Source organism: Teleopsis dalmanni, chromosome 1 (assembly GCF_002237135.1).
Source record: "Teleopsis dalmanni isolate 2A chromosome 1, ASM223713v2, whole genome shotgun sequence".
NCBI lineage: Eukaryota > Metazoa > Arthropoda > Insecta > Diptera > Diopsidae > Teleopsis > Teleopsis dalmanni.
The window spans coordinates 79,183,526-79,195,133 of NC_051846.1; the positions used below are offsets into that span (position 1 = coordinate 79,183,526).

The window sequence follows — 11,608 nt, forward strand, 5'->3', positions numbered from 1 at the left end:
ATTTATTTTTAATTTTATTGAAGTCACCATACAAAGAAAGTCTAGCTTTACAGCAACACGAATACTTTATTCAAAAATATTTTATTCTTTAAAAAAAAATTATGTTTAAAGAATATTTGTAAAAAATTATTACAAAGAGAAAAGAGAAAAAAGTTTTGGATTATAAGTAAAATCAGAAAATAGTTGTAGTACATAAGACATAAAATAACATAAACTCTAAACTAAATTTTTAATTTAAGTAAAGTATATAGACCAGAAAAATTTATAAAAAAAGTGAGAATTGAGAAGAGAAGAAAAATGGGATGTAAAAAAAGTATATTAAAATATTTAAAAAAATCATTAAAGTTCAAAATAAAAAAAATTCAAATAAATTAATAAAAAATGATTATGAGCTGACTAGACAACTATTAAAGATATGTCAAAATAACTATAATTTCAACTTTTTAAAAATGTAAATGATGATATATGATGGCATATATTATATTACAAAAGTCAACAATTTTCATTTCAGCTGAATGTACAATCATAGCATATCAATTACATTTCATTTAAAACAGTTCTAATTGCTGTAAGTGTGTAAACAATAACTTTTTTATGATGAGCCTTTATCCTAATGCCATAAATTAATCCCAATATTGTGTGTTTATCCTTAATATCACTTAAAATGTCTACAAACTCTTTTAATGTTGCAATTAACGATGATATAGCAGACAAATAATGTACAAATTTAGCAGATACAGCAATTAAAGTCAAGTACAATAACATGGTGTTGGGATGGGACTACAAATCATCTGAATTCACATTACCAAGTACTAAAAACAAACGCTATTGCCCATTCGAATGCATCGATTTGTAAACATGGTATCTGTGTTTTACCTGAAAGTATGCAATTAATTATGTGAGTAATTTCCTATTACACTGAAATTGCTGAGCGTGGTACGTAACAGTAATAAAAATATATTGACGTCAGTCAGTATTGTTGGACTCGGCACGAAAGGAAGGAGTAATATTAAGTGAAATTAGGTGCAGCCCAAAAATGTAATGTGCTTATGTAGCTTCGATATTCTAGGCTACGGGTATTTTGTTGTGGGTGTAATATTTTATTTACATGATGTAAACAATTATCATTAGCAGCTTCGTTAAATTTTAGTTTTATTTTTTTTTTAATGTACGAATATTCACCCATTTTTTTAATATTCTAGGTTAACAACAAGTAAAGATGAATTTGGCACACAACGTGTATATAAAAAAACTTCACCGAATTGTGTGATTACACTTTATCTACCGACACGCGAGATAACACTATCGGGCAGCAGTCCATCCATACTACGTGGTATTGTTTTCGTTGATCCAAAAGCTATACAAGGTTATCGTGTGTATGCACAGCTGACTTTGACGTTTCGGTAAGTTATAATTTTGTTTCTAGTTTTGTAGTATTCTTCCAAAAATTATATTTAATTCTTTTACAAGTTAACTTTCGTCATGCTGTAAAGCTCATTTTTATTATCTGAATAACTTTTTCCTATATTGTGTATCGGTTGTGTATTCATCAACCGGTTGGTTGATAACAACTATTGTATTTCATAATTCAGTTCAACAATATAACTTAATTCTTTATTCATACAGAGTTACTACTTACTAATAAATGTAGTAGTAGTATGTAAAAGTAGTATTTTAGATTTATTTTACTTCATTTTAAATATATTGTGTTACATAGAAATCTATAAAAGTTATATTATTAATATAAAACTTACAGCTATGGCGTTTTCGCCGTCTGCGGGAACTAATAAATATATATATATATATATAATTATTAATACTTGCTCAACTATATAATATTGTTCTATCTGAAAGTGGTTTAAAAACAATTAACCAATTTTATATAAATAATATTACCCACAATTCATATGAATTCGGGCTCGTCCGGTGTATTTCAATATTCTATTTTTGCTATTTAGTAAGCTTGTCGACTGAATTTAGAAAGGAATCTACACTCATTACCAGTATTGAATACGGTTGATTGGTAGGTTGTAATGGCAGGCCATTAGTTAACTTCCACGTACCTCAATTAGCGATTTTTTGCCATATGCTACCATATTCCTCGCAAGAAACCCTAAAATAGAAGAGTGGTGACTGGATTTATCCCGCTGAATTTAGATAATTTAATAGATCTTTCGTCTTCCCAAATGAACAGTCTGATAAACTATCAAAGAATTATCTTCCTAAGAACCTATATCTTCTAGACGCTAAAGCCGGGCATTTACAGAAAAAATGTATTATGGTTTCTTTTTCTTCCGGGTTTCTACAACTTCTGTAGTGAGGATTATGAGGAATTCGCAATTTCTCTGCGTGGATTCCTAAACACCAATGATCAGAAAGAACTACACTAAGTCTTGCAGTATTCACGCGTTCTCTTTTGATGGGTTCCGAGGATCTATTTTTATTATAGGTGGGCCATGTTAACCTGAAAGTTGCACATAACTTGAGTGCTTTCCATCTGTTATTGGTAAGTTGCAAAAACTAGAGGCAAGTACTTCTCTTAATGGTCTCTAGGGTAATATGAACCCGTACCGTCAGTGACACACCCAGGGAAGCACTAGAGCGGGCCAAATTGTCAGCCCAGGGTGATATCAACCAACCTATTTAGATCGTCGATTTCTTCTCTTCATTCCTTTACTATCTCTAATTTTGTTATGAAAGATTTAAGGGCTTTGATTGCTGTCTGGCAATCAAAGGTTTGCTACGATTTCAGCCTTAGAAACCGTGGACGTTCCAGGGGGTCATCCTAAAAGCTCCTGCCAACAGATGGCGTCCTCTGAACTCTGTTGAATTAATCAATGTTATAGCTCTTACTCAGAGCCAGTCACCAAACGACAGCGCCATACGTGAGAATTGGACGTACAATGGCCGTATACATCCAGTGTGTAATATCGGGACAAATCTCCCATTTTTATTCAAACATCCCTTAACAAGAGTAGAAAGCCACACATGCCTTTTTAGTATGAAATATATTCTAACAGTAAAGCTGCTACTCACAATATCAAACCATAATACAAAATCATATCTACTCAATGCAGTATAAAACTCAACTCAAATAAATTAAAAATGTGTTAAAATCCTCATCGGTTCAATTGCCTTTTGTCGGTACATTTAGTATGAGTTCGAAATATAATCTGGCACTTGAAAGAAAAACCATAGAAAATAATTGAAGTAATTTATATTTTAATGACTTAAATAATATGTCACTTTTTCAAGAACTCTTGAGAAACTTTACAAAATATCGGATTTCCATATTTTACCTGCGCTGAAGGTAAAATATACATAAAATATAAATTTCAATAAAATTCCATTATTTTTTCTTACATTAAATAAATAAATTATATAAAAAGATATTATTCACCTATTATTTTGCTTACTCAATACTATAGTATGCAAATATAAATGTAGAAAAATATATTTCAAATGTAATTAATTAGCTATTGTATTAAGTTACCTTACGTCAAAACTAATTAGCAGATTTGCACGCATCTGAACTTTATCTACGTTATGTAATCATAAAATCAATTTTAATTGAATTTCATTTAAAACGTTTTAATTAGCTAATATTCTAATTAAAATAATACTTATACATATCAACCGAAGATATTCTCTTAATTCATTTGTTTATAATTAAGTTAAGTAACATTTTAATCAAACACAAATCGCTCTATTGACCTATTGTTACATCACAAATGGCACTGCAATTATATCCATTGTATTGTATCTATCGAATTTCAGACTTAATATCATCACACTCCAATTATTTTCAATAAATGAAGGTGGAAGCAAAAATTTAATTGGGTTCATTATGCTGATATGCAAGAGATTTAATTGCCTATCAGAAATTCTATTCGGTTTTGAAATTAATTCGATAATCACTTAAGATTTTTGAAATTCTGTTCTTGAAGTATCTTAAAATTTAATTTCGTAACTTTCTTTTCAAAATAGTTTAAGTTGTTAACTTTCCCTATGAATTTTTAATTACATATCCTCATACTGACAACTACAATTCTGAATCAAAGTAACCATTATGAATGGTTTCAAACTGAAACTGCCCCATCAATTGCATGTACTCAAAATTTTCAATGCACAACCCTTTGTGCTGGCATAGCAAATACATTTTCGAAGAATTTATTGCCCACTAGGCAAAATTGCTTCTCAATGGTTTTTTTTTTTTGGTTTTTACTAAATGGTTGAACTGTGAGTCTTGCAACAATTATCAGAAGTGTTTGTTTTGATAATGACTGTGAGATACGAGTGTGTAGATACGAGTGTGTAGATACGAGTGTGTAGATACAATTTCATGAAATAAATTGACAAAAGTTTGTTTGTAGTCCAATTAAGGTACGTGAAATTTGTTTAATAAAAATTTACCACAATTTTCATTGAAATATAAAGAAACTATACACTATAATGAAATATAAAATATTTTATTTGAAATAAAAGAATTGTACAATAGGGTTTATATTGATACCATATCATTTTTAAACAAAACACAATACAAAATATAATTTGCTTTGTTTTGTTGTATAAATATTTCACTGAATTTGATCCATTTTGGTCAATATCTTTTGCTGTCTTTGTGGTAGTGGCATGACTTCACTTTCGTATAGCTACTACCTTCACCTTCGTATAATTTCACTTAATAAAAAACTGTTACAAGAAATTTTTGTTATTTCCGGTTAAAATTAAAGGGTTGCCATCCAATAAATATTTTTGTTAAAACAATAAATAAGTGAAAATCCAAAGATATTTAATTTTTGAAATATCATAGTTGTAGTAATATGTACATTCCATACAAATTGTAAAACAAATTGTAAAAACTTGTATGAAATCTTGCATTATATAGGTGTAAGACTATATCTTCTTTAATGATCAATTCTAGTCTTTTGGTTTGATAGTTGTCCGATTGAACTATTGCTGCAATAGTTAAGCGAATTGAACTATTGCTGCAATAGTTAAGCGAATTAAACTATTACTGGAATAGTTAAGCGAGTTGAACTATTGCTGTAATACTTGACCGATTGAACTATTGCTGCAATAGTTAACCCATTGAACTATTGCTGCAATAGTTAACCCATTGAACTATTGCTGCAATAGTTGTCCGATTGAACTATTGCTGCAATAGTTGACCGATTGAACTATTGCTGCAATAGTTAAGCGAATTGAACTATTGCTGCAATAGTTAAGCGAATTGAACTATTGCTACAATAGTTAAGCGAATTGACCTACTTCTACAATAGTTGAGTGAATTGAACTATTGCCGCAATAGTTGACCGATTGAACTATTGCTGCAATAGTTGACCGATTGAACTATTGCTGCAATAGTTGAGTGAATTGAACTATTGCTGCAATAGTTGAGTGAATTGAACTATTGCTGCAATAGTTGACTGAATTGAACTATTGCTGCAATAGTTGACTGAATTGAAATATTGCTGCAATAGTTGAGCTAATTGAATTATTGTAGTCGTGGCATTATTCTTATTGTATATAAGTTCTTATATTGGCTCTTGTTGTTTTTGTTGAAATGATTTATTGTGATTCATTGAAAGAAAAATACGTATCAAATATTCTTGAAAGTTATACTTATTATTTGTGGAAGTGATAGTATTAAATAAACCATGTATTACAATACTAATTGAATTATAGTAATTTAAAAAAAATAATGGGACAAAAAACATTTAAAACAACAATGAAAACTGAATACAAAGTAGGAATCTGAAGCTTTGTCCAATACAAAGCAAAAACATTTTTAATATCTAATTTAATTACTTTAGTAAATAATATTGAAGATTTTTCTTTTTTATTGTTAGTTTTTTTTTTTTTTTGAACTTTTTTATTTTATTTCATTCTCTTTGATTTTTCAATTAGACTTAAGCAATCAGTAAAGATATTATTTAAACAATTTTACACTTGAAAAATAAAAATACTTTAATATATTGTAGTACACCTTTTTGTATATATATTTAAGCCATAAAATTATTCTAGCCATTCATTATACAATTCTTTATATTAAACAATTCTTTATATTTATTCAACATTAAATATTCATTTTTTTATTCATTTTAAAAAACATTAGAAGCGAAAAGCGAATCATTTTCACAGCAATTAAAATTCTAATTTTTCAAACATTTTTCACAGTGCCTAAGAATTTCTTATATTTTTCTATTTTTTTCTTATATTTTGACAGTTATGGTCGTGAGGATGAGGAGGTAATGGGTCTGCGCTTTTGTAATGAGGCCATTATGTCGTTACATCAAATATGGCCACGCAACGAAGAACCTGCACGAGAGTCCTTGAGTCCGTTGCAAGTAAGTTGAAGAGATTCAATAATGACAATTTATTTTCATTTGTATTTGTTTTTGTTTGTGGAATTTTTTCTTTTCACAATTTATGTCAAAGTAATAAATAAATATATTATTCAGTCTACATTTTAAATTATATTTGAATTGTGCTTTTGCATTTGACTTATTTGCATTTGAGTTCATTTAATTTTATCGATCGCATAAAATCTCTAAGTTGGAATAAAATATTTATAATTTTTTTTATTTATTTATATTTTACGTAAACGTATTCTGTATAGGTGTGAAAATAGAAAACTAATACTATTGCATTGTGATTGAAACTTCAACACAATCCCAACTCATCCAACTAGAATCTTACATACTCATGCATACAAGGCTGTGGTTGTGTATTTGATTTGCTTCCGTTCACATGAGAAGACAAATGCACAAGAACAACAACGCCAATACGCAACATAAGTTGATGTTCTCAATAAAATTGAAAAGCTTATTTCAGGTGATAATTTGCGAATGAAGTAACAAAAGCAAGTGTAAATATGAAAAGTTAGTAAACAACGCCAACACTAATACTAACACCAGCACAAACACAAACACTTGAGAATGAGTAGCTTTGCTTAGCAAAGCAAGCGTAAAACACACACATTTGCAGTTCATTTAACTCAAAGCGAAATATTTCAAATGCCTCCCTTGTGGTTAGTTTTAAATCAGGACAGCAGAACTTGCTGTCGAAGGAGATTCACTTGTACATTTTAGTAAATACTAGTAAATGTTTCATAAATAAAGATTTTGTAAACTAAATAAGATGAGGTTTTTTACACACAAATTAATTAAAGTAAGTAATGCTTATCACAAGCAAGTTATACAAACATGTTAGTTAAATATTTAGTTAAATATTTTTAAAGAGAAACATCTTAAATACATGTTTCTCCGAATCCGAACCCTTACCGAATACCCTTCATACGGATTAATTGAGAATATTTTTACAAAGAATTAAAGATTATAAAGATTTTTCACAAAATAAAATCTTCTTTGCCAGAATTTTATCGACTAAATCGATTTTGTGTGTTAATACACTGGACCACAGTTGATAGGGTTTAATTTCTCATATATGAAATCCAAAATTATATACATGAAATTAATACAACAGATTTTTTTTAAACAGATAATGGTTATTCGGCGATATCAAAAACAGCTGAAGTGAAAATGAAGTAGTAGCTTTTAAATATTACCTATGCTACAAACATTATATTCTTCATTTAAAGGTTAAGTACAGTTAGAGTCAGACGTACCTATTCCTCTAATAACTATGTTGGGTGAATCTGATGTTTTTAAATAAATGTTTTTTTTTTGTTTTTCTCAAAACTTGGGTTTGGAAAATCCTTAATAAAGTCAATATATTAAGTGCAAATTGTTTCATCAATCAGCCAATGTTTTAGACACGTCAAATGACTATTGTCTCTTCATTCACCACAAAATGTTATTTCATAGATTAAAAAGCTATTTAGCAAACTTGTTGAGTAACCACTATATAGCTTAAATATATATTTTGCAGTAAAAAAATTCTTAATAAAGTATTAAATGTGTTAGTTTAATCTGCTTTTTCAAATGAAATAGTTTGACTCAATTTGAAGAAAAAAGATATAAGTTTTTATCAAAAGAATGCGCTTGCTTTCAAAGTTCAGAAAATCAACCCCAAAATCAATTAACCTATTAGTTAAACCTAGCTCTCTCTGACTTTTCACTCTTCTCGCCACTCAAAAAAATAATTTTACTGCATAAACTGCATTGAGGTGTATTTTAGAAAAATTTTAAAAAAACACTTCAGATCTGACCTCCATTAATTGGAGTATCATTGGAATAAGTGTATGGATGGAGGTTATAATGATAAGGAATATCATTTCAATTCAACGAAACAATTATCTACTTTTATACATTTGCATGATTATAATCCTTAGGTTTATTACAGGGAATGACTTCAGTTTCTCCATTATTCAGCTACATGTCTTATTATACATACTTATTGAATAATCTACTATATGAAATTTAAAATTTCAAGAAATAAACAATTAATAAATAACAAATTATCCAACAACTTCATTAAAGAATGAAATTCATCTTCATATTATTTAAATATCAATAAATATGCATAAAAAATATTCATTTAATTTTATCTAATGACATTTCCATCACATTAATTTCAGACATTTTTCTGTTACTTCAACATTTCTATTTACTCATTAAATTAAATTCGTTTCCTAACATAATTTTCATCGTTAAAAATAATTTCAAATGCAAAAGGACTTACTACTATCTCACCCAAATAAGGACCTATAACTGCCCTTAAATATTCAAGCGGCAAGAACACTCAGGTCCATAACATTTTGAATAGTGTTTTCTTTTTGACAAAATTTTAATTGAATAAATATTTTTGTTTTTGTTTTTTATTTTTTATTTTTTTTTAATTTAAATTTAAAAACAGCAATCAGCATAAGAAAAAAATTATAATTAAATTAATTTACTTATTTTCTAGTACACACTGTATTAAAATTGTTTTGTTTTAAGTAAATTTTGTTAATGAATTATAAAATTCAGTTATAGAAATATAATTATATTTGCTATTTGAATTCTTTCTAGGAAGCACTTGTTAAACGTTTGGGTGATGGTGCACATCCATTTACACTGAGTCTGACATCCCAAGCGCCACCTAGTGTGCAATTAGTGCCAGCAAAACGTTACTATGGAGCACCGATTGGTACTAGTTATGATGTCAGATGCTTTATAGGTGAGTAGCTTTTGTGTTTCAGGAAAAAAATTTTTTTAAATATAGTAATGGAAGCAAATTTTAATTAAATTAAAAAATTTTTGTAACAAAAATATTATAAAAAAATTTATACATAGAATCATGCATTTGCTTATATACAAAAAAACATAGTATTTACATATATAATTTATAAACTTAACATAAATAAATTTCCTGTGTATGGCAAATCAAATTTTGACTCAATCAATTTTGAACTGTTATTTGTCGGAATATGTTCCCCTTCCCCTATTGCATTGTGCTTTATCAACTGCGCTCCACTTCAATTATTTTCACCTGTTTATGGATACATCCGGTCTCAACGTAAAAACGCTAGAAGATATTCAATATCCTGGTTATAACTTATTTTCAAGCAAAAAAAAAATAAAAAAAATAAAAAAAAAATAAAAAAAAAAAAGAACTTTTTGTTGTTAGCATTTTTCCCTACTAAGCTCTTGTGTATTTTTATTGTTTTTAGTTTTTTTTTTTTCTTCTACGCTCACGTTGTGCTGCAACAGATACCTATATATCCTGCCAGGATTTTTAAATTTTTTTCTTATGAATTATAATAATTTCGTAGCTACGACACTGACACATTTAGCACGTAAGCAACAACAACAACCTTTTCGAAGGCGAAACAACGTTAAAGAAACTGTCAGATTAAAATCTACTTTACATCGATGCTTTTCTTGCTTTTATGTAATTTAAAAATTGTTTATAGCCTTTTTATTTATACCTCCTTGTGTATCGAAAGGATTACGTAAATTCAAATATAAAGGAATTCCGATGTAGTGCTTACTTTTACGATTTACTCGGATTGATATCGAAGTGGTTTTATTCGATTTGAATGGCGTTCAGTGAGTTTAATACGAGTACGAAGCAACTATGTTTGAAACGTGTTGTCTTGAAGCAAGCAAATACCATAAAAAGGAAATCACTTTCCTGGAACATTTTGTATCTGCAGTAGCATGGAAATGTTTTTTAAAAATCCTGCATTTAATTCATTTGAATTTAATTATTGAAAACTTTCCTTTTGCATTATTAATATTAGAATTGAATTCTCAAAAGAAATGTTTCTCTTCTACACGTGAAAATATCTTCAGTTTGAGTTGTTTTTTCAACATCAATTTAACTAGAAAAACTTTTATGTTATAAGAGCCGTAATTTATTCTTTCAGAGTAGCAAAAAATTACTCGCAACTTACGAAAGAAAGCATATAAAGCAATAACAATGCTCTTAAAATTTTCAGAGTTAAATTTTACTCGTCAAAAATTTGACGTGTTAAATTTCAATGTAGCCAAATTAAAAATCAATCTGTTGTGAAAGTTCACTGTTGCAAAATTTCAGTCATCCATTAATATCACATGAACATTTCATTTACTAATAAATTGAAATATATAAATAAATAAATTAATTTTAATATATTAAATATATTTTTCTTTTATTTAATTTAATTAATTTTTAATGTTCACAATTTTTATATATCATATTGTACACAATACAACGAAAAACATATATCAAAAAAAAGCATTTAGCGTATTTTAAAAGTGATACCAATTTGTTTCAACCAGACTTAATGCTGTTTTTTTCACGACTCTGAAAAAAAATTGCGGCTAATAATAATTCAAGCATTTTTCCAGAAATTCGTTTAGTATTCGTTCTTTTTAGAAATCTGTTATTTTTCTACGAATTTACTTTCCTAAACGCCTCATAACGCTCAGCGTACTGTGATCTTAAAAACAGCAGAAGTTTAGATGGGCTTTGCTCCTTAATATCTAGTAGTGATCTAGTACCGCAAGGATGCTGATGATTAGTGGTAATATTCCAATTGACCTGCAGGCTCAAAAGCAAAAGGCATCTTGGTAGACAAAACACATGGGGAACGACAAGGCGCGGAACCAATACAGTATGGCAGCATTGTTTGAACTCAGATAGTCGTGGACGATAGACTGCAAGGCTCATTTCCGAGCTAAAAAACTGGCCAGCAAAGGACTTCGGCGAGGTTAACTACTACCTCGCTAAATTCCAGTCTAGTCATGGATATATCAATAGCTACGTCTATCGCATACGCAAAGTAGAGTCACCAAATTGTATATATTACGGAACTGAGAATGGTACCGCAGAACACACATTCTTTGAGTGCAATAAGTGGCTGCCCGAACGAGAAGCGGTAGCAGCGCAAGTTAACTACTACCTCGCTAAATTCCAGTCTAGTCATGGATAAATGAATAGCTACGTCTATCGCATACGCAAAATAGAGTCACCAAATTGCATATATTGCGGAACTGAGAATAATACCGCAGAATATAAATTCTTTGAGTGCAATAAGTAGCTGCCCAAACGAGAAGCGGTAGCAGCGCAAGTTGATGTTTTCTTTCCAAGGACGGTGATAGAAATAATAACCGAAAACAGAACAAACTAAGATTGCATAGCAATATTTGCTGAAAAGATCCTGAAGTTGAAAAAAGTA

General features: G+C 29.0%; 1 protein-coding gene across 1 annotated transcript; it reads left to right on the forward strand.

The window, feature by feature from the left end:
* The first annotated feature begins 763 nt into the window (after positions 1–763).
* LOC119685649 (arrestin, lateral eye-like) lies at positions 764–9,846 on the forward strand. The gene is made up of 5 exons (XM_038100001.1): positions 764–852; positions 1,203–1,403; positions 6,230–6,350; positions 8,976–9,123; positions 9,719–9,846. Exons 1-5 carry the CDS (start codon positions 764–766, stop codon positions 9,844–9,846), a joined length of 687 nt encoding a protein of 228 aa, XP_037955929.1.
* The last annotated feature ends 1,762 nt before the right edge of the window (positions 9,847–11,608 follow it).

Excerpts from the sequence above, each read along its gene's own strand:
- LOC119685649 (XM_038100001.1), top strand. The coding sequence starts at position 764 with ATGGTGTTGGGATGGGACTACAAATCATCTGAATTCACATTACCAAGT. Across the intron at positions 6,351-8,975 it reads AGTCCTTGAGTCCGTTGCAA|GAAGCACTTGTTAAACGTTT; the intron begins GTAAGTTGAAGA and ends AATTCTTTCTAG. Across the intron at positions 9,124-9,718 it reads TGATGTCAGATGCTTTATAG|CTACGACACTGACACATTTA; the intron begins GTGAGTAGCTTT and ends ATAATTTCGTAG.